A 23,689-nucleotide genomic window follows, 5' to 3' on the forward strand; every position below is an offset into this window, starting at 1 on the left:
GCAAGGTTGAGGCAGCAGCACCGCAACATTGTCACCATGAATCGTAGCACCAACGATGGCAAGAAAGAGAACAATCACCATCAAAGAAGTCTCAATTATTACTTCCCAACAGGCGAAGATTGACTGCAAAGCTGTGAATAGAACACAGCTGTTACCAATTAATGGGACACTCATCATGTGCTGTGGTGTAGGATCATGAATAATTAGGATGTAATTAACAGACAGGATGTGTATTTATCTCTATGTAAAATAAGCGAATTCCATGTGCGGAGTTTGAGGACAAAGCGAACCCCTGCCCCCCAATTATAGAAGTGAACCTCCACTTATGGCTGATTCTCTAGAACATTGCCATTTACGGGCCGTCGTAAACGGATTCAAAGTCTCTGCATGCATTTTAAACGACTTGGTCAATTTTAGGGGTTCTTCCATAAAGTGAAACAATTTAAACTGTTGCAAATTACGAGGTAATGGAACTGAAGAATGTTTTTAGCAGAAACCACTTTTCCATCTAATTTGTGCGCAAAAATTGAACGCCACTGATCTTGTCACTTTCTACAAATTACCTTGTTTCAAATGATCTGTTAATTTAAATAAGGGGAATTTATTTTTTACAAGTTATTAGTAAAATTTCAAGAAATGGGAAATTTTTATTTTGTATCGTGAATACATTTAGGATGCGGTGAATAATTTCAACTAAACGTAAGGCCCACGTGACAGATACCAACGAATTACAGTTACGATTGGGAGGCTACTGCAAGAGCAATGCATCAATCAGAGCACGTGACGCCGGCAGTCGCTGTTAAACTGACACGATCCCATTATGGAAACTGGGAAGCTACTCAACCTCTCCGAACAAAAAAAAACACACATGGCAAACTCTGATTTAAACAAGCTACGTTATTGCTCCCACTTCCTCGCGGCAGCCCCAACGCTCGGCGACATCAGCCCGAGCGTCACCGCAATGTATCGGTCGCGTCGCGTACAACCAGTGACATCTCCGCCTCCGTGCGCGGTAGCCATGCACTGTTCGCTCGTCCCCGTGGCCATGCCTGGTTGGAGGTGTAGAGCCGCTCGTTGCTGCCCAGGTGCGGCGCCATGGCCTCCATCGAGGCGGCGAGCGAGCGCGTCGACCGCTGCTGCTGCTGCTGCATGCTCCTCCGGCGCCTGGGCCTCGTGTCCTCCTCCGGCGGGAACTCATCCCGCTCCGAGTTCTTAGCCGAGTCTGCAAGAGGCCGGGACAGCGCCGAACGCGGCGCCCGACCGGACTCTGAGTCGGAGGATCCCAAGCGGGCGCGGCGCGGCCCGTTCGCGTCCTCCTGGGAGCGAGTCCTCGCCCGTCCGCTGGCGCTGCCGTCGGTGAGGCGAGAGGAGCTCCGGCGAGGCTTAGCCGCAAGGTGCTGCGCCGAGAAGCCGTGCTCGCCGGCCGAGTCTGCGCGAGAGAAAACACGGGAGAGGCGCTGCGGGAGTGCTGCAGACCGACGGTCAAAATCCCCGGGTCGCATCAGACCGTGGAAGCTAAGCGGAGTTGAGCCTGGTTAGTATTTGAACAGGGCACTGCATGCGGATGTTCCTCCCTCGTATGCATGGGTCTTCTGGTTTATGTCCACAAATGCCCAACAGTCATTGATGGAAACGGCCAAATGCCTCGTACAAAAGGCTGCACTTGCGGCAAAGGCACCTCTTGGCCATCTCGCAGACCAGTGATATCGGGGACCGTCACAAATTGATTCGATCCACCAATGCTCGCCTCCAAATCGCTGGATCCGAGCGTGCACCACCACTGGCCCAGGATGAGACATTTAGGGTGAAATTTTCCTCTTGATACCAGTCTTTGGCATTCCTCGGGCTGTACCTTCGGACTCCATGATCAATTCCGGTCCATCCTCCATCACTTTCCAGTTGCTCACAATGAAGTCTGACCGTGCCCTCTGTAATAAAAAAAAAGATGGAATAATAATATTTCAGCAAGTTTCAACACAACACAAACAGCAAGCCTACAACACTTAGAACAGAGGTCGGCAACCAAATCAAGAAGAGGCATTTTTCCGAATGCGGTATACAAATCCCTCAATATTGCAAGAGCCGCAATGCATGTAAATACGAGACGTTCCTTAATAAATAGCGTCACTCCTTAACGAGCCTCATGCAGCTCTGGAGCCACAGGTTACCGACCCCTGACCTAGGAGTTGACATACAAAAGTCGTGTGGCGAGCGTCAAGCCTGGGAAACGCACATATTAGAGGTGCGACAATGCCCTGATTCACAACACATCAAATTGTGCGTGTGAAAATTGATCATTATTATTAATTTATTACAGTATTTCACAGCACTGGAAAGACCTTCACTCAAGAGTAGATGGCTGATGACGATGATAAATGGTACTTGGTATGAAGTTAGTTCACTTGATCGCCAGAGTGCATCGTAAACGTTCAAACAGTACGGACTCTTAAATCCAATCACATCACCAAAATCGTGACAATCATCAAATCAGAGCAGGCTGGCATAATAATAATAATAATTGCAGGCCTCGGGGCACAGTGGGGCGGGAGAAAAGGTCGAGGTGATTAAGCCAAACGCAGCTTCGTATCCCCATCCTTGCAAATTACCACTTGGCGCGTGGGTGTTGTTAATGGTTGAAGGACAGAGGTTTGGGCATGAAATTCCAGTGCTGCCACGGCATGCAGGTGCATTGTTATTACACTGTCAGGAGAGAGATAACGAGCCCTAATTGGAAAGGCAGATAATTAGAAATGTGCCTGCCAGGGGCTGTGAATTCTCGGGCGCGAAGAAGCGGTAGACTGCGAGTGTGTGTGGGTTCTCTGGACCCTCGTTTAGAATCTCACACACACATCATTCCAACCAAAGCGCAACCTGCACGTTGCCAGCCCTTTACTTATTGCTCAGCCATTAAAATTATATTTTAGGATCAACGAACGCCGTACATGTGCAGTGAGAGAAACGGTACATCCTGATACCATGCGATATTCATTTGAATCTGAGTCACTTAAAGGCTTCTGTGAGTGAGCGTATCTCATGGAAAGGTAATGCAGGAACCTGGCCAAAGTGCTTATTACGCCATCAATCGTCGTATTCCGATGACCAAATCACCCTAAAATGTGTCTAATCTCGTCATATCTCTGATTGCACACTTGGCTTGTGCATGATTAGTACTTGGAAGAGAGAATCTCTGAGAATACCAGGTGCTGTAGGCTTGAGCAGCGAAGTAGCTATCATCTGTGCGCAGATTTGAGTGTATGGTAGGTTTTCTTGAGCAATTTCAGTTTTCTCCAACAAGCCAAACACTCGTTTATGATACTGGCCAAACAACCCAATGCCGGACTCTCCTGAAAATGAGTCTCGAGACTATGTGAGGCCTTTCTTGCGTAAAACACTTTTATTATTTCTAGATTTGAAGCTTTCGTGACTGCAAGGATTCATATTCTTAGGTTTTTTCGGTAAAGTCACGTAGGTAAAAAAAATTAAAATAAAATTAATGAAAGTAAAATAAAAATAAAATAAAAATCACGACGTTTCGGAGGCAACACAAGCCTCCGTCTTCAGGTGGAACCGTCACAGCACGTGACTTTACCGAAAAAACCTAAGAATACTTTTATTATTATTAACGATTGCGGGATTGGGGGTACCTGTGTCTCGCCTCGCCACCCAGAAAGGTGACGCTGTACACAGAGGGCTCGTCTTTGTGGTAGTTTTGATTCTGGATTTTAAAGTGGTGAGATGAACAATCATCTTTCAATATCTGAATAATAGTTGTGATGATGATTTTTTTTGGAGATTGTAATTAAAAAATCCATGAACAGGTGTATCTAGCAATTTATTACAACCAAACAGTTGCTCCATTAATGTTTTGGATTGTTCTCCAGGTTAGGCCCACTCAAGAATAGCACTTGTATTTTGTAAATGAGACATTATTTTGCAGATCTTTGGTGTTTTGCTCATCTTTGTACTACTTTACCTTCTTAAAAAATAACTTCAATAAGTCACCAAAAAAGCTATCATTATGACCGATAAGAAAGGTCAGAAGGCTTTGGAAAGGACACGTCGCTCGCAAGAAGGGTTTACGGCTCGTTGCCACTGTCGTTGTTAAACACCCTGGTTGTTTGCCAGTTGCGTCATAATGCACTGCTCAAGACGATGCATTTACATGCGGCTCTCTCTTCTTCTGACATTGCGAGATGTTCTTCTCCCCAAGAGATGTTCCTTTTTTTTCGTCATCGTCGTTGCCATCTTCATTGTACCGGGACGTATCGTGGGCAACACCACAATAAGGAACGGCATAATAGCATCCCATGCTGGCGAGATGTTAACTACCTCGGTGGTGGGTTCGATCCCGACCCCGACGCCTGTATATTTTGAGTTTGCATGTCTCTCTCCCCATGGTCGCGTGTGTTTTTGTGCGGGTCCTCCGGTTGTTCCCTCCACATTTAGAAACGTGCCTTTAGAGAATTTGGCTGCTTTAAATTTCCACACGATAAGCCGCTTCGTTGAGCTATCGTTTGTGGCCAAGTAGCTTCTGAAAAAAGAGCTGTATAGCTTCAGCGAACCTTACCTGGTAAAATATAAAATATTGTTTATATAGTAACAATAATAATGATGAGGCAGGCAGGCAGCTGACCCTGAGCGCGGCCTCGTGGTACCAGTCGGTGCGCGTCGCGTTGAACACTTGCTCCGACACGGTGCTCGGCACGGAGAGGCGCCGTGAGCCGATGCGATCGCGGCTCCACTCGACCGGTGCTGACGCCTGCGAGCTGCGATGGCGCCGCATGAGCTGCGGCGAGAGGGCACGCGGGGTTAAGAACGGTCGGAAACGCGTCAGGTACGTGTGGTCGCCACGCTGGCCCCGACAGCGGCACCCTGTTTACAGTAGTTACGTGTGTGTCGAGCTTCTTTCGCGCCGTACATAGCCAACCACGTTATTTGCGAGTGCGGGGGAAGGAGAAGAACCTCCGCACAAAAAGCAGTTCTAAATAAATTCGTTTTCAACCTAGATGATTTAAAAGTGCATAACTCCAGCGGCTTCCTAATATCGGAAGAGCGTTCCAGACGGCCGCAGAAGCACATCTGAAAGTGTGCGATGCTGCGACCGTCTTTGTTCAATGGCTAGCCGAACGCCACTGCGAGGATGACCGGAGTTCTCGTGATGGTTCATGCTCCTTGACGAGGTCAGTGTAGGTGGGAGGACGGGTGTTCACCGAAACTCAGGGTGGGGGGGGGGTGGACACACACGATACAGTCAATGTGAGACAAACTTTAAACAGGCGTCTAATGCTGGATGACGATATAATTTGCGCTTGTCCATTGTGCATTTTGTTCTCGCTGCAACGTTTTGTCCAGCCCCCCTCCAACTATAAATATTTATAATGGTGGCTGTTGGCCACCACCACGCCTAGCCACCTTTATCTCCCCCTGGGATAATGTTTACACGCTCAACCGTGTACTCATTTAAGGCTAAGTCGACTGAGGAGAGGCCCAGACCTCTTTGAGATATCACTCGCCACTGATGTTAGCCGTGGCCAGGAATTGAACTCAAATTGCCAGGTGTGAAGCGCAGTACATTCACCACTGAAGCACCACTCTCCCGCACAACAAAGACACATCATCTGTAGCCTACATAACCTCTTGGGGCAAGTGCTCTTAGCAAGCACCTTTTAAGGCCAGATTAGCGCACAAAATGGTTGTGTGGCCAGCACCACACCCAGCTGCCTTTTTCTCCCCGGTGCTGATGTTTACACAATGCACCAGGTATTCATTTAAGGCCAATTTTAACCTCAAGACTGAGCCCAGGACACATTCAGATATCACTGGCCACTGCTAAGAACAGTGGCCGGCAATCAAACTCAGGTAGCCGGGTTGGTTCTCCATGCGAGCAACACTGCGCCACCTTTCCCCACACACATATATACACAGTATATACAATCCACAGACAGACAAAGATCCCTATTTAGCTGAAGAGACAAGCGGGGGTGGGGGGGGATGCTGGTTAACGGGCACCTGTTATGGCTGATGGAGCGCATGAGTGAGCAGGAAGTGTGGCCAGACACATGCATGCCCGGTTGTCTTTATTTGCCAAGTTGTGGATTTCATTACACCGCTGTCCCAGGTACTAATTTTAGGCTTAGATCACCTAGGGAAGGCACCGTCCAGATTTAGAAAGCAATTGTCACCACTGCTGCTGCTGTAAACCATGGCCAGGAATAGTTCTACGTAACGGCGTGGGTCAACTTGATGCCGTTCAATGCGCAGTGGCGCACACAATGACTCGAAAGATCCAAATGTGCCTTTTGAACCGATGGCCCTATTTTAAACACAATAATTACCACACGGTGGTTCGCAAGAAGTGTTTGGTCATGCATCGATTCGTACGTCAAACAGGTATTGATTAGTTTGTAAGCTCTTGACATTCGGTCAGGCTGTGCACAAAAAGATCAACATCCTTGCCACACAAATATTCCTCGTTGAAGCCACGACTAATGCGTTGATGTCTTTTGTTGTTGCTGCTAATTGAGTTATTGGCGACCAGCACGTTGCCTTAATTTTTTTTCTCCCCCTGAATGTGAATCAATTCAGTCGTTGGATGCTTTCCAGCATCAAGTGGCAGGCAGCAGACACCAATTGTTGTGCTCAGTGCTTCCATTCATCTACCAGTAAACACCGAAGTCTGTTGTTTCAAATAATAGATGATTAGTAGTCGTGTAATGATTTTCTGATGAATCATTACCTTGATTCATCTACAACTTCGGTTGTACGTCAGTCATCCACAGAATGCTAAATTGGTATGTTTTTGCAGAATTGAGGGAGGGTTCAACATGACTAAAATGAACCTCAGACCTATGATACTGATTGTGAGTCATGTATGACCTTTGACCAAGGCATTCAACAAAAAACTGACTGTGCCTACGAACCCTACTAGATTTATTGCACCCTACCAGGGCTTTCCTTGAGCAGACTGACTAGGCCGCAAAAGGTTAGAAGAGATTCACTAGTATGTACATGTGTGGAGGTACATATAATCTTTGGGCAGTGGGGAGAACTAAAACTTAGAAATATAATACCGGCATTTAAAATGTATTTAAAAACTAAACTATTTTTTATTTTACCTGGTAAGGCCCACTGAGCTGTATAGCTCTTTTTCAGAAACTACCCGGCCACAAATGACAGCTCAACAAAGTGGCTTATCACGTGGAAATGTAGAGCAGCCAAATACTCTAAGCGTACGTTTATAAATATGGACGGAAAACCCGAGGGTTTGGGATTGAACCCACGACCTCCTATATACCGGGCAAGCTCGTTAACATCTCGTCACCGTGGCACCATTAATATTACTGTATTCATATTACTGTATTGTAATTATTATTAATGATTGCGAGCTCAGGGGCACCTTTGTAAATAATTTTGCATCTTTCCCGAGGGCATCAGGTGATGATTACCTGCACCTCTGATCAGCACACTTCTTTTTGCACCGGCGACGTAAGGTGCAAAAGAAGTTCAACACACATACAAACATACCTGCTGGTAAATGGTCGTGGTGAGTTCCTCGGTCACCTCGATACGATGCTCCTTCAAGAACTGCAGCTCATTTTGTGCCTCCTGTTGTACAGATGTTAGTTCCCCGCGTAACAAAAAAGAAAAAACATCATTAACGCACATCCAAGGCAACCGTCAAAAAGGCAGTTAAGAGTGTGTGGAGAGTTACACACACGCAGAGCCTTCGCTCAACACAGGTGTGTGTATAAGACGGATGCATCCTTTATCTGCTGCAAAAGCATTATGAGCAGAGAGTGTGTGAGTACGATCATAGAGACAGACTGAGAACACACTTTGCAAAGATGGCTTTGGGTTAATGAAACAATTTCGAAAGGTGAACACAAATGAACCCCCAGGTGCTCTTGTGATGTGTTGCCCACAACGGTATATTTTATATTTTTTCAATTTTGCTTTCGTTATTTTAGCCAATTTTCCACAATTTTATCCAAATTGGGCTTTTGGCGTCAAGCCATGAGATGAACTCCCACAGAGCATTGCAGCAATTCGTGTGAGAGAAAGGCCAATATAAGTGGATGAAACAGAACTACATCTGACTTACACCCACGTCACCTTCTGATCTACACAATGAGGCATGTCGCCTGACAGTCAAGTTTAGCGCAGAACCAACATTTGATATCGTGCGGGTATTCTTTGCGCATTCATTGGTGACGGGCTGAGATCGTCAACTTCGCTGTGCTTGAGAACCAACTTTAATCACAGACGGCTTTCCGGATTTAGCAGATCAGTGCTCTGACTACTGAGCCACCCCACCACCAATCCAGAAGCCTTTCATAGCCTCCGCTCACTTCAAGTTTACGAAATGTGCACTGTGATCTTGTGATCGTAAAAGCCCCTGGCCATGATGAACGACCCCGTGAGCGGTCCGAAGATGGGTAAACCTGCACGTGCTTCATCACCGCTCGAGTGAGCGACTCTGGGTCCTCACCAGGCTGTCGGCCTCAGCCTCCGCAGTGTCCACGGCATCCTGCACCGCGTCCTGAGCCATGCGCAGGGCGATCACCCACTCCTCCGACATCTGTGTGTCTGTGCCGACGCCACGCATCCACGGTTAGCGCGACGCTCGTTACGCTCCACCCCCGTACCATGATCTCCACGGCTATCCACACAAAACCTCCAGCTTTCCATATATAACCAGCCAGCAGTTGCCCAGTTGCCTGTTCAGGAGTATCATATCCAATCATCGTGGGAATTGAGGATCGATTAGTAAAGGCAAAAATATGGATCACAGTAGTGCAACAAAGCTGGCTTTGGAGAAATGGACGATTGGGTATGGAGTGATTTTTTTTTTTTACGCTGGCACGAGTGAACTTTTGTCCTGAAGAGGTGATGGATGTTTGTGATGAAGTAGCGGAGCAGTGATTAGCGCACTGAGCCACGAACCCAGCTGTCCGACTTCGATTCCTCCTCACAACCAATATCCGTCCTTAGCCTCCACTAGGTCGACCCAGCCTTGATTGAGTAGCTGGAGCGATGTAAACATCAGCACTCGGGAGACAAAAGGCGATTGGGCGTGGTGTTGGCTACCCACCCCCTTGTGTGCCGTGCCGGCCTTCATAGGTGCTCGCTAACATCACTTGCACCAACAGTCTGTATGAGGCTAAACTGGGGCTCGTTGTCGTTTTGGCTTGGTAACTCCATTCATAAACACCTCAATGGTGAAGGTTTCCCAAATCAATTACAATATACCTGACGACTGCAACTCTCTGCTCCAGATAACTAATCTCCAAATGCGATGCCAGATTTCTCATCCGCACCCGTGAATGAGACCACATCACCCCATTGTTCCGAACCCTCCAGTTTCCCTACCCAGTCCTGGATCAACTTCAAGATCACACTCACTGTCTTTGAGACCCATCCATGGACTCTGCTCTCACTCTACTCCTCTCCACGCACTCTCCGCTCCAGCATCCAAGGCCTTCATATCAAAGCCTCCAGTCAATAAACACTCCACATGAGGTCACTCTTTACTAATCTGAAGTCCCCCTCCCCCCCCCCCCCGGGTCTGGAAATACCTTCAGTCGTCTGTGCTGTCGACTCCCCTGCTCCTGTTGCTCGTGTGTTCTACCTACGACTGTCTGCATTTCTATCAATTCTACGTACAATAAATATCCCCCCCGTCTCCAGGATGGCCGTGTTCCACTGTTTCTGTGCAGCCTCTCGAAATGGGGTTCACAGAGGTGCTTTATAAATACAAATTGTATTTTGTACTCGACTGCTAACACATTTCCAGAACATTTAAATGTGTTTTTAAGTGCTCGCTGTTGTTGCTATTATTGCAGTGTGCACATGGACAACGCACTCTTACTGTGCAGAGGTCCCCTGTGGTTTATTTTTGCTGACATGTAAATTGTGTCATTGGAACATGCACATGTGGTAATGCAATGCAGTAATTCTGCATGTTTATTTTATACATTTATATCTGTGTGTTATGTGTTTGCCAACCGAGAACACCAGTGGTCCAATATTAATGTCAATGGTTATACACGACCAAACAAAAAAAAATACTTCACAGCCATTTGCCAATTCACCGCTGGAAGAAGGCCCCACCACACGATGTGGGTCATGGGAGTTGTTCGACCAGATGCTACCACGCCGGTCACCACGGGTCGGTGAAGTATGGTGTATGTATGTATGTTGAACTTCTTTTGCACCGTATGTAGCCAAACGTGGTCATCGGAGGTGCGGGGGAAGGGCAACAGAGCAGACACACAAAAACTGTTCTCAAAAAATGAGTCTTACATTTTGAGGATTTAAAAGTGCATAGCTCCAGTGGCTTCCAAATATTGGAAGGAAGAGCGTTCCAGACGGCCCAGAAGGGCATCTGGAAGCGCGTGATGCGGTGCCCAGGGACCGGTGTTACTGTACCATGGCATCACGTAGTTGACCTACCTGGTTTAATTCGCTTATATCCTCCATTTTCAACATTTTCAACAGCTTCTGCGATTTGCAAAGAAGATACAACGCATTATTAGAAATGCACATTTGTAATTGTATTAATTTCAGTTACAAAAAAATAAAAGTGTTGCATAAACGCCGACGGAAATCTTACAATTCCTTCAATAAGCACGGTTGGCTACGTACAGTGTCGATAGAAGTTCAACATATGTACGTACACACACACATCCACGGAATACGTAGCTGATTAAAGTCGCTTTTGTACTCGACATCCGTGTTCATCAGGCATTGCTATTGCAGTGTTGTTCGTGGAGTGTGCACATTTCCTGGGGCCTTAACCTTGACGTGTACAATGGCACACATACGTAGGTCTCAAGAACGACCTTGACATCCATCGCACACAAGGTCTCGTTTTTAAATAATAAAGAAATGTCAACAACAAACAAACACACAAACAGCCATCCTCCAATAAGTGTAGGAAACTAAATATTATTAGAAACAAAATGTCCCTGGCTGGCTATACAAACATTTACATAATACAAATAAAAACCCTACTCATGTTCACCTCCAAAAATGCATTCCCTCTCCGTAACCTTCTCAATGGGAAATATCATTAAATGCATCCTCTCTCCATAGTACGTCGAGCCAAGGGCTCGCGATTTAACAAAAAAAATACTCTCAAGAACGGGACATAATAATACAATTCAATGCCAGCCATGATCAATCCACTGTTGAATGAAGAGCACAAACAAAGCCGTCGCCAGGTCTTACGATTTTTCCACGTGATAATTATCCGGCTATCACCTGCACACAGAGAGAGTTGCTTTCATATTTCCATCTGCTTGGTGGACGTGCCCTGCAGAGATACATTTCATGGCTCCCACTGTCACTATTCTTAAGTGTAAATTATAAAACGTCCTTAATCGTTGCTTCTAATACCCCTGCAGCATTAAGCGTGCAGTCAATCTTATTCCTCTCGGTTCTTATTTCGTACGGCTGCCGATGCAGATGCCGAACGACAACTCCAGTTTCACAATCAGGTGGCCAAGCCAGACGACCGCGTCAGCAGCAGCGGGAGCGTATCGCTGTGATGCCTCCTCCGCATTGTTTCGCGGATCGGGCACCGTGCAGTGAACGACTTGAATTAACTCGAACTTGTTTGACCCTCATCTGCGTATGGGGAGAGAATTCCCTCACGCCCAGAGTGTGACTTGAATTCGCAGGCGGAGGGATGAGAGACCACGGAACCTGCGCGTTCACGGGAGGGCCTTGCGCGCCACCTGCTGTCGCGTCGGGGCGGCTGCTGCCCATAGGTCGCAAACGGGTTTTGATTCCTTACCCGTACCCGGCTGCACCAGGGTCGCAAACGGGTACCCGTACCCGGCCGGGTACGGGTAGCCGGGTATCGGGTAGGGTATGGGTATCGGGTACCCGGTTGCGACCTCTGCTACTGCCGCCACCTCGCGACCGCGCCGAGTTAATCTAAATTGCCACCACCGACAGACGCGCACCAAAGGATCATTGAGAGGGATGCTTCCTCCCAGCGGCTGCAGGAGAGACGGACGGAGGCCTCTGGGGCAGGCCTAGCTCGCGTTGTCTCTCGTGAGAGACCCGGCGCATGAGACTAACTCCGGGCACAGCCAAGCCCATGGCACCGTGGCGGGGTGGGTTTATCAGCTCGGCCAGCAGTTCCCAACTCGCGGGTCCGTTCATGAGGGCGGCTGGCTGTGTGGCGTGGATACATTGTCGGTGCATGAGAAATTACTAAGGGCCCAGTAGCCTCCTGTAGACTTATGGTGTCACTACACTTAATCTTACGCTTGATCCGATTAGCACGGTTGGCTATGTACGGTGCGAAAGAAGTTCAACATACATACGTCAAGATTGAGCCACGTATGGCGCTTATCAGAGGGAAATTCCCACAATTATCATTCCGTATGCATCCAGTGCCACCGCCAATGTACGTGATATAATTTCTCGACTTTCGCATCGCCAATTAGTTGAGACTAACGAGGGAGTTACACGTGTCTGAGCAACTCGTGCACAACAACAGAGGATCTTGAGTGGTGTCGTTAGACACGTGGTGTGCATTTATCAATTCTGGAAGAATGATGATGGGCTGAGTCATCGACCTCATTTGGGATTGAAGCTCACAACCTTTGGATTGCGAGTCAAACATTACAACTACAGAAGCACTTAGCGACGTTCAATACGTGCAAACCACATACCTGTGTGTCTCCTGAAGCAAATTATTGATGTCCGCTTCAACTGTTGATTCTACGTGAAAGGGCTGTTAATTGTGACTTTTCCGTGGAAATTCGAATTAAAACAACCTCTAGAGCCATTAATTATATTATCAATCCAAGACTGAATGAAAGATTTAACCATGCCGTGTCGGTAATGGAATTATTTGATTTTACTTCACCACGTTGGTCGGTGTGGGTTAGTGAAGAGGGAACTCGGGTCTGATTCAGATATAAGCTCGCCACCCTTGTTAGCCACGGCTGGGAATCGAACGAGGTCCAGGTCACTGGGTTCACAGTACAGTGCCTAACCACTGCGACCACCAAGTGCACAGCATGAATTACACTAGAGATGGTTACTGCTGGTCACCAGTGGTTGTCCCGTGGAGAGACCGGCCCCTAAAATAGGAATGTAGAGTCTCTGCTGTCAGTGAAAATAAGTGCCCCTCAACCCCCGTTTAAGACACCAAACTAATTACAAAAACTTCCAGTAAATGACGCGAAACTCATCGGACAATAAAAGGTGCGCTCAGGCCTGTGGAGATACCTGACTTCCTTTTTTTAAAGTTGCAAACTAAAAATCTGACGTCGCGAAACGAGTCGTACCTCCTTCCACCACCACCACCTCCTCCTCCTCCTGCTTCTGGGGGCCCTGCAGCAGCTGAGAGAGCCACAGCTTCACCTTGGCGCTGCCAAACTGCTTGAAGCGTTTCCTCACCATGTCGTAGTACCACTCAAACGATCGCGCCTTCAGGAGCCTGTGCGAGCGACACGGCGCAAGGGGACATCATCCATCGCCCAAAGCGGCCACGCCAATTGTATTGATCTCCGGCGCTCGCCGATTCACCCATTCACTCGAGTCGCATGCCCACCGGTGGGGGTGGGGCCAGGCGCCTCCTTATCAGTCGTGAACTACACCCATTGATTCGTCCACCCGTATTGAGGGCCTCGCATAACGCAGATTTATGGCAGCCTACTTGCTGTGCTGCTGCATATTGAACACGCCGCGTCGCCGGTTACTCATACGTGCGAAGCCCTAACACTCGGGATGCCCCTCTGTTGGCCCACTGGGGCACGCACTTAACGGTTCAATTAGCACAGCCGCCCAGTAATTAGAAACGACCGCAGAGGTCAGAGGTTAAATCCCCTTGCCAGGGTCCCGTGTCCGTATTTTCTTGAGATTCACTGAACATGCCGGGATGTTGTGGTTGAGCACACACGGTTCAGCATGGCACCTCTTAGGGCCATAACGTTCCAGTGGAGAGTTTTCCGCTGGTCTCAATCACTGCCAAGTCACATAAATTATACAGCACAGTGCACACATAAGTAACATTCGTTATATACACAGTGTTGTATGCAAAAATATTAACTCATGCAATTGAGTAGTTGTGTAACAATGCACTGATTGATTCAAATCGATTATCATGCTCAACCGCCATTGGCCACTAAGTGGCGGTGACGTCACCACGGCGCTTGTGCCAGGCTATGTGCACGTTGAGGCCACGTGAAGTGTCGAACGCCCGCTGGCAGGAGGTCACGGGGCAGACCCAGGTGCCACAGGTCGACTGACTGAGATGCTCACAATACACGTATCAAATCATACGTGTAACAATGTTTTTGTTTTACGGTTTATGCACGTGACATAGAAAGTGTATGCAAACATTATATGTAGGCCATTAAAATTAAACACAATAAAAACTAGATAGTAAAAACAAGCCAAAAAAGGAATCCTAAAATGAAACCAAGACCCCCAAATCGTGACAATTCAATAACAATTAATCAAATAACTTGATAAATTTAAGGCGAGGGGAGATGGGAGCATTGCGCGCACCGCAAACTCTGTGTGTGGGGACACGCACCTGCCAAACCGTGCCAGGGCAGTTCCACGATTGAGGACGTACATTTCAGACACTTTAAGGATGACGGCAATCATTAGCATAATCATGGAACAGCCTTTTATTTGGGCATAGCATGTCAACCGATTAGGACTATTAGATTCGATATTGTGGCAACTGTCTGATCAGACAACTATCTGATTATGCTGGTTGTAACTACCAGCAAGATGTTGTAAATGTTCTGGATCGTTCTCCAACATACTGGTGCTGCTGAAGCAGTAGTAAATCGGCGCTTCGGTTTTCATGACAACTTTAATCATTGTCCGTGTCGGGTGGAGGAGGGTGCACGACACACATTTTACTCACGCGATCTAACCCATAAAAAAACAACCGTGAATCGTGTTCGTCGCGAAAGCCTTCGTGTCAAAGTTACCCGACTTGGTCGAGTATTTGAACCGATAATCGGGAGAGTAATCAATTAAATTTCTATTTAAAGATTTCGTGACTGCAGGGATTCATCTTCTTGGTTCTTTCGGTAAAGTCACGTAGAAGGGAAGTAATAAAATAATAAAAATAAAACATAATAAAATAATTCTCACGACGTTGTCTCCCCGATGGACCTGGTCTTCACCTGAGGACGGCTGCTTGCGTTGTGGCCGAAACGTCGTGAGATTTTATTATGTTTTATTTTTATTATTTTATTACTTCCCTTCTACGTGACTTTACCGAAAGAACCAAGAAGTAATCAATTACTTAAATAATAATACGGAGAGGCCGCCGGTGATGGGAGGCCCTGGGGTATGGAGGGGCGGCGGGGGTGGGGTGGGGGGGCATGGTTACCTCTGCTTTAGGCAAACGTTGCAGAGCCGTGCCTTGGCCTGCCGGTTGTAGGCGCTGCAGTCACGGCACACGTAGAGGCAGCAGCTCTGGCATCGCTCGCGTGAGTTGATGAGGATGAGGAAGGGGCTGTAGCACAGGATGCAGCACTTGTCGTTGAAGGCATCCTGCCGCGCGAGGAGTCCCATCATGCTCTTCTTCTCCTGGAGGTGCTCCTTCAGCTCGCTGAGAGAAACAGGGATTTAAATATTAGATTACCGGGGTGAGACACTCAAAATCAACTTTATCATCATAACCGTGATCCATTGTTAATCACCAGGCACTAACTATCTGTATTTATCAAGTGCTTAAAATTTGTAATCGGAGTGCCACGTCTTTTTTATTTTTACATGACTGGTGAACTGTAATAGAGTGAAAACAGAACAACCGTCTTCTTATTCTTAAGTTCTCTCCCAAGGGTGCTTCCATGGCTCAAGCTCCACTGATTCCATCCAATCCCACTCCCCTCCCATTGTGCTTCACAGTGCCGCCGCCCGAGGGTTATTGAGCCTCGTCTCTCAACGGTGTTTGCTGTAATGCGTCACATCGCTGAACGCAGTTGAGCGTTATCAAAATAATTATTAAGTTTTTTGGTCGAGCGCCCTTCGTACGAGGGCATGCACACCAAGGACGAAATAAAACAGCTGATGTGAAATGAAAACAAAGTAATTAAAGTAACGTGTTGCCCTCGAGATCTGACCAATGTGAATGCACAACGAGGTTACGTGTTTGAGAACATTCGTCAAAACAAAGCCAGTCAAATAAATAACAAAGAGGACAGCGTGTGTGCGTATGTCTTCACTTTGAGTTTTCACAATCACGAGTGATTCTCGCGATCATGAATGTTTTATATGTAAAAATAATGTTCCTGACGCCGTTTAAAACTTGGCTCGCAGCGCAAAAAGTCAGACCCCCCCCTAAAATATGACGTCACAAAGCTCTGCCCCCCGCCAAAAGCATATTTCCATTTTGAAAATAAAACATGCTTCAAATCGCTTTAAACTATTGTCATTGTAGTGCGTATTTAATGTGGCGCTGCACTCTGATGTTGTAGGAGAAAACATTTATTAAAAAGTCTATTCAATTAAGTAGAACGTGTTGTCTATATTCATTTAAAGTTGCGCATTTTGATGTGACGTCACATTTCTCAAACACCCCCTCCCCCTCGTCACACATCGTTACAAATGTCTGACCCCCCCCCCCAGGTGCGTGACGTCATTTATGGACGGCCCCTTGCTGCATGTATCCATTGCACCACGGCAAAGGTGAAGTAGCCGAGAGTGTTTGGGGCTGTATTTGTCATCACTAATCACAACTTCGTTCACCGCCTCTCTCATTGAGCGCTGCATCAGAAGGCGCAGATAACAACAACAAAAATCAACACATCCGTCAAGTTCTGAGAGGGGGGGGGGAAACATAGTTGGTGACGTTTTGGGCAGTGGCGCTTCTTCGTGGTCAACAGATCCGCTAAGTTTTCAGAGTAGCATTTAAATTATAACAAGACTGGGTTGTGAAGCCTTAATTGCGTGGCGCACGGAGCATCTGCTGCGGACAACGCAGCCTCCCTTGGAAGACGGTAAGCTGACGTCAAAACTCAAAAGCACGCATATCGTATTTACTTTCCTCGCGAGCCGTAACAAGAAAAATGGCTTTGCTTCCAAAAACATTATATTGCAGCATGCGCTCATATTAGTTCAACGCCATGATATTTTAATTAAGAAGTTAGCCATAAGAAAATTAATTATGCATAGTGAGTAACTTCATAATAAAAAATATTCAAAAAGCCATTAACCGGTTGCCTACGCTAGGAGCATTTCATTGGCGACTAATCTAATACGAACAGTGTGGACACAAGCAACGGTCCCCCAATGACTCTCGCCGTTGCCCTTACACGACGGCTAGAGGAGATAACTTGCACAGCGCTAACAGTTGGCCAACAATGTCCCCCTTCCACCCCCAACCCTACCTCCCACCAAAAATAAAAGAGGAGCCACAGATGCAAAGGATGAGGCAGGATTGAACATAGGCATGGCGCGTGACACTGCCGGCGCACAAAGACCGGTGTTGTTTCGCTCTTCTTCTCCGGAACGGCGCCTCTCTCGCGACGTGCGGCACCCCGCCCCCCACCCCCTCCAGACATCGCCTTTGCCACGACGAACAGCAGTGGCTGGAGATCCGCTAGGAGCAGTCAGTACAATCTCCTTCCAGCCGGGTGGCACAAATGATATATTTCAGGGCCCTTTGTCATTTGGATTCAAACATTTAGGATTTTCAGAGGGAAAAGAGAAGGGAAAAGTCAGGGCCGTATGACCATAAGTGAGTTATGAGAGTATTCTGTTATACTGGTAGGAACGAAGTGGACCAGACCACCGATAGATTATATCGTCCGTCCGTCCGTCCGTGTATCAACATCGCCCCCTACTGCAAACACTTGCCAGGACCCTACAAAGACCTTTTGACTCAGTGGGGCTTTCCTGGCTTAACAAGTGTAATAATACATGATGTTTATATTCTTTGGTTATTCGTTCCTACCAGCCCACCCCGCAGGGTCCTGTTAATGTCATCAGGTTTCCCTCGTCAGTGGTTGGAATTGGTCCTAGGACTGGACTTAAATGCTCCCCCCCTCCCTCCCCATTCCATTTCCCATTTCTGTGGAGCATATCGCCTGGGCCCCATCTGGCCTTAGGACCTGATGCAGTTGAACCTCTTGCACACTCAATAGTTACTCCCCTGGTGTGAGTTTTGGTTGGAGGTCATGGCCTGGTAAGATGGAATTTCCATCAATTTTATATTTTATTAATTTGTGCTAATTTCCCCCAACTTCATCCCGGTTGTGCTAACAGCACCATGCCATGAGACAAAGTATCAATTCAGATCTCTCACAGTGCAAGTGCAATCCGTCATGTTGGAGAATGGCCCACAGAAGCAGATGTCACAGAACTACCTCAGAGATGCCTTTAATTGACCTCTGGTTCAAACAGGAAAGGGTAGCAATCTCCCACCTGCTTTGCCATATGAGATTAACGTTTGCCAATTAATCCTCAGATGGAATTTATCCAAATAAAGTGCAGAACCAAATTGTACGTGAGTTGTTTTTTGCGTGCAGCAATTGACCCGGTGGAGACACATCACATTCATAGCTGTGAGAATAAAGTTTAACCAATGGTAGCTGCTGGCAAGCAAATCCAGAATCTCAGCGGAGGTAGCTCTGTGCTCTGATCTCTACCTCAAAATTCCCCCGAATAAAAGAATCCCGCATCCTTGGGCCAACCACCCAATGCTCCCCGGTGGCACCGACCCGATCTTGCGATCCTCGAGTTGGCGCAGATGCGCATCGCGCTGCAGAACCTCCATGATGTGAGCCGCCTCGTCCTGGCTCAGGCCACACGCGCTCAGCCAGCCCTCCATCGCAACCGTCTCCACGTCTCCAGGGGCAACCGGCAGTGGCGGTGGCGACGGCTCCTCCTCGTCGCCGCCCGCGCAAAGGCCAACTGACAAAACAGCAGAGGTCACGTGCTGTCATTCACTCGAGAAAATAGGTCTCCCTTTGTACCTGCCCCAACACCATTTTGGGTCGAAGGGTTACGTCGAAAGGGTTATGTTGCTCCATTGTGGGCAACAGCAAAATCCCAACGTTGTACTGCACTTATATGCTCCCATGTCTATGCGCCTCTCTCCTTCCTCAACCCGCACTAACCAGCGTGGTGAAGTTTGGTCAAATAATATGTGTGGGGAGGCCTGATGACAAAATGCAGGGCCTGGCTTTGGTTCAAGTAGCCACGTTGAAGGCGATGACACACTGGGGCAATCTTCGAGCTATAATCACATGCAGCAATTTTCACCAGTGGCACACTTACCACAAGCAATGACGGCAACGTGGATGGAGATTAGTGAAGGGATTCTGTCTAGAAAACAACATAAAATAGTAGCTCGCCCCCGATGGCTTTTTTCTGGGTGTACCGTGCATGGTACAACTCTGAGCTGCATAGCACAACCGCAAACACAATCAGACACAATTTAGGAGGCACAACAGACAGTTCCACAGTCAGAAAAACTGTCTCGTTGAGTATATAATTGCATGAGTCGATGGGGTTTGCTGTGTGTTTAGAAGGTCGTGCGAGCCTAGCATGACTGGAAGTGATTTACGCAAAGAAAACCCGTCACGAAGTATAATCGCTGGGACAAATGTATGGGTGTGGGTGATCAGATACATTGTAAATCGGAGAATCATTCACTGAATTCGATTGTGTAAAGGAATGCAGAAGTATCGCATTCCGAGACAAGATATTTTTGAACAGGTTATGTGGAAGTTCACTCTGGAATGTGGGTGGGGATGCGGTCACAATTGGAGGATAATGATTTGAGCAAGGGATTATAAACTTGCTTTTCTGAGAGAATCGATCTCCCCATGACATCACTCTGCAAGTCATCACCACTGTTTGGTAAAACAATATAACATCCACCTCCAACAGTCCACTCGTGGGCTTAGTTACATTTAAAGAGCCAGAACAAGTTTTGAGATTTCCAGCTAATCAAGCCACCTCAATATCACCAGCCATGTACGTATTCTCGAGGGTCATTCCGTACCAACTCAATCACAGCTATTGCTCGACCGTCTCAGATTTTTCGAACAAAAAATTCACTCGGGGGGGTTTTTTGGACCTGCGAAGTTCACAAATGCTCGTCATTTTTTCCTTATTGCATTTGCGTTGTGACCTGCCAAAGGTCAACCTAAAGTAAAAAAAAAGTGGTCTTGACTGGAAAAATCACACTGGGTTCAATTGAAACGCTAACCATAGTGTGTAGCACCTCGTTGAAACTCATAATGAACGAGGATTTTTAGACGAAAACAAATATCAGAAGCCCCGAATTCACTTTTGGCAAGTTGCCAGACGAAGGATAAGTGCCGCGTTTTATTTAAACGCCAGAGATTTAATTCCAACGTCAGAGCAACGCTTTGCCCTGTAGGGGATTGTGGGTCTTTAAAGGTAAGTGTTGCTGTGAAGAACCTTGGGGACCAGTGTTGAAAATGTCGTCAACCACTTTTGGTTTCAAGTCCCCACACTGGTCATTACGGTAATCCCCTATGAAATTTGAAGTTCTGATCATTTTGCCAAGATTAGGCTAAAATAATGCACGTAAGGGGGGTTGGTTGGGGGCGATCAAAAAATACCCAAATATATTTTAGATTTTGCATAAATGTTGATGAGCTCTTCAAAAAGCAAGCAACAAATTTTGGTGTCCACGGATTTTGGATTATTGACGTAATTTTAAGTTGCATTTGCCACGCATTAGAGCAGTGGTTCTTAACCTTTACTGCAGCCTTGCACCACTTTGGTTCTCAATCGTAAAACAAGTATAATGTTAACAAATTAATCGGTTTTATGGAACAGAGTACTTTCGTGCAAGTGCTTAATTTGTGTTTCGATGATTTACCTCCTAAAAAAATCTGCCCATATCTTGCACCCCCAGAAAGGGCACGTCGTACCCCCAGGGAGTGCGTGCACCCCAGGTTAAGAACCACTACATTGGAGCTTTGCTTATGACCCCTTTGGTGATGTTAAAGTACCACATATTCCTATCCGAAATGGCGTTTTTCTGCAACTGAATCAAATGTTTAATTGCGTGTGGTGACAGTGTTGAAAGCCGACATACACTGTGTTCAGTTTATGCAATATGCTTCGTGTGTAATTCAGACCGTGTGACCAACCATAGGTGCACATAGACATTGATTACTCGAAGTGCAACATTTCATACAATTGTAACCTTTGAATGTGCAAGCATTCTTCAAATATTTACCAAGGGTTGGAAAATACATGCAGCATATTCATTTTCAGTTAAATCTGTGTTAATAATCTTTTTTTTTCAACCATCGCAACGCGTTTCTGTTCGTGTACTGGCCAGTCTTGTTGTTATTATATTTTTTTGCACAAAGTAGATTAATTATTTCCCTTCCAGTGGTCAAGAATGGTGACCGAGAAGCAGCCAAGCGTTAGAACGTGTCCATGAGGAGGTCCGACTACGGAGCTGGGTCGATCGTTACATCCGGCAGTGGCCTTCATCCAGCATTGACTTGACCGTCAAATTTCAACTTCGCTGTTGAGCACACGCATCGTAAGCACGTACCGCCAAGCTGTGTCTCTGCATCTGTACGCTTTTTGGAGGCGGTGCGTTAATAACACAACACACGACGTTTCAAAGTGTGCTTGTTTGAAGTGTAGTTAGTACGCAAGGTTAAATAATGTACTCCGTTCACAAGCTGTAAGTAAGGCCAGCCAGTCGCTGTGGGACATTAAATAAATATTCCGGACACGGAGACTTAACACCCCGGCGATCCAAAGCCAAAGCACACACTTCCGTAGCAGGCTTGTTGAATAAACAATTAATCTGCACATATTTTACTGCACACAAACACGAGGCTCGCTATCGAATGGGACGGAAGACCGCTCTGCCCCAAACTGCTCGCTACTTTTGATCTTTCATTTTGTCATTTTCGTTCAACAGGTGTGCGTTTCAAACCATGCGTGTCCAAATAAAACACGCGTGCGTGCTGCTGTCGCGAATGGCACTGGAGGTCACGCATTGTCAACGTACACGAATGTATGTTGAACTTCTTTCGCACCGCACGTAGCCAACCAGCCGTGCTCATCGGTGGGTGCGTTTATTCGATGGCTACACACTTGATCAATCTGGACGTGTTTTTATATGCCAGACAACTCTACCTCAATCACATATTGAACAATACACCAGACTGTTCTTGCTTGTGTCCCTCAAAAAATGTTTGGGGGAGAAGATACATTGCAGATGACAAATGGAGAACTTTATGGAGATTTGTGATCTCCAGGGTGATCCAGATGTCTTGTGTGACTCCCATCTAATTATCTAAAGCTTAAAAAAAATTCCGGTGAGGTTTATCTAAAAAGATTAATGAATATGCAAGGGGAAACAATTGGTAGGGGACACTTAATTGGGAAGCCACGAGACATCTGGACCAACCTGTACATGCCGTGTGTGTGCGCCTGTATAAACAGATCATATCGCAATAAAATAAGCTTGAGCTACAGCAAGCCCACGTCGCTCAGAAGTGACGATAGCCAGTGGGCAAGGCTGGTGACGGAATGGCAGGTGAAGGATGGAATGCACCCAAAAGTATGACCACCACGGTGATGGAGCAATGCGATCAGTTTACATACAAAACTGAGATGCGACAGTGTGAGACCATGACCATATGGGGAGGAAGAAGATAGAGCTAGGTTCATGGAGACGATAATAACACTGTTATCGGCTGTGTCCAAAGTCACAAGGAATGAAACACAAATATGAACGTCGTTCTTCATGGATTAATGTAGACCACTGAAGCAACGCTCAGGGTTGTGAATTCCCCCACCATCTCCATCTCCCAATCCATTCCACATTCACTTGCAGGCCAGGTTGTTGGCCCATTAAGCTGATTTCGTGAATTACAGCAACACGACTCCTCTCTGTAGAAAGGGGCAGCTAAAAGTTTTGAATGGGGAGGAAGGTTCTACAAGAACTGGTGTTGGGAGAAGTTACAGCTGCGGCACGATGGTTGTGTTCATTTTGCGTGGCTGTGGAAATGCACACAAACTAAAAAGTCAGCAGCACCAATTGACATTCGTCCATGGGCAATTTGCATTACCCATCAGCACAACCACATTTAAATCAAGCTGCATGTGCAAGAAAGGTTCTACAGGCTGCTGCTACTGCTGCTGAAACATTCCTGTTCGGTCGGATTTAATGTGTGCTCACCACACATACGCAAGCGCGTGGTAATGTAATTAAAGGCTCATGCTGTCTTGTATGTCACAGAGAAGTGTGGATGACATCTCCGCGCTCGAATTGCTGGTCATTCCTATCATACAGAGCAGCGATGCGCTCACCGAATGAATTGGTCGACGCTCTCAGCGTATCGTGGAATCGTTTTGTCTTCCACAATTGTATTCCGATTTGGTTATGGGGGGTTACGTCATCATAATACGTACGCATGTATGTGTGTTCAACTTTCTTTCCCGTCGTACGTAGCCGACCGTGCTCACCGCAGTACACACGTCTCACGGAGCAGCGAAACCCATTTGCGTTGGAGAAACGGTCCACGGAAGCGGATTTCACAGAGCTACCTCTGACATTAATTCTAGATTTGAAGCTTTCGTGACTGCAAGGATTCATATTCTTAGGTTTTTTTTCGGTAAAGTCACGTAGGTAAAAAAAATGTAAATTAATAAAAGTAAAATAAAACTAAATAAAAAATCACGACGT

The 23,689-nt window shown here is 46.8% G+C and overlaps 1 protein-coding gene across 4 annotated transcripts in view; it reads right to left on the bottom strand.

Moving 5' to 3' along the window:
- LOC144941155 (uncharacterized) overlaps positions 1-23,689 on the bottom strand; it is a 36,044-nt gene that overhangs the window by 6,766 nt on the left and 5,589 nt on the right. For 2 of the 4 annotated variants that reach the window (XM_078867707.1, XM_078867715.1), the window contains exons 2-10: positions 18,711-18,903; positions 15,377-15,598; positions 13,308-13,459; positions 10,453-10,500; positions 8,489-8,586; positions 7,525-7,605; positions 4,634-4,786; positions 1,853-1,928; positions 1,050-1,429 (exon numbers count right to left, since the gene is read on the bottom strand). In XM_078867707.1, coding sequence (XP_078723833.1) covers positions 1,050-1,429; positions 1,853-1,928; positions 4,634-4,786; positions 7,525-7,605; positions 8,489-8,586; positions 10,453-10,500; positions 13,308-13,459; positions 15,377-15,598; positions 18,711-18,903 — 1,403 coding nt within the window. Of the gene's footprint in view, positions 1-1,049; positions 1,430-1,852; positions 1,929-4,633; positions 4,787-7,524; positions 7,606-8,488; positions 8,587-10,452; positions 10,501-13,307; positions 13,460-15,376; positions 15,599-15,800; positions 15,959-18,710; positions 18,904-23,689 lie in introns of those variants that run through there. The other 2 variants (XM_078867724.1, XM_078867731.1) reach the window with 2 other exon arrangements.

Source organism: Lampetra fluviatilis, chromosome 2, assembly GCF_964198595.1.
Source record: "Lampetra fluviatilis chromosome 2, kcLamFluv1.1, whole genome shotgun sequence".
Classification (NCBI taxonomy): domain Eukaryota; kingdom Metazoa; phylum Chordata; class Hyperoartia; order Petromyzontiformes; family Petromyzontidae; genus Lampetra; species Lampetra fluviatilis.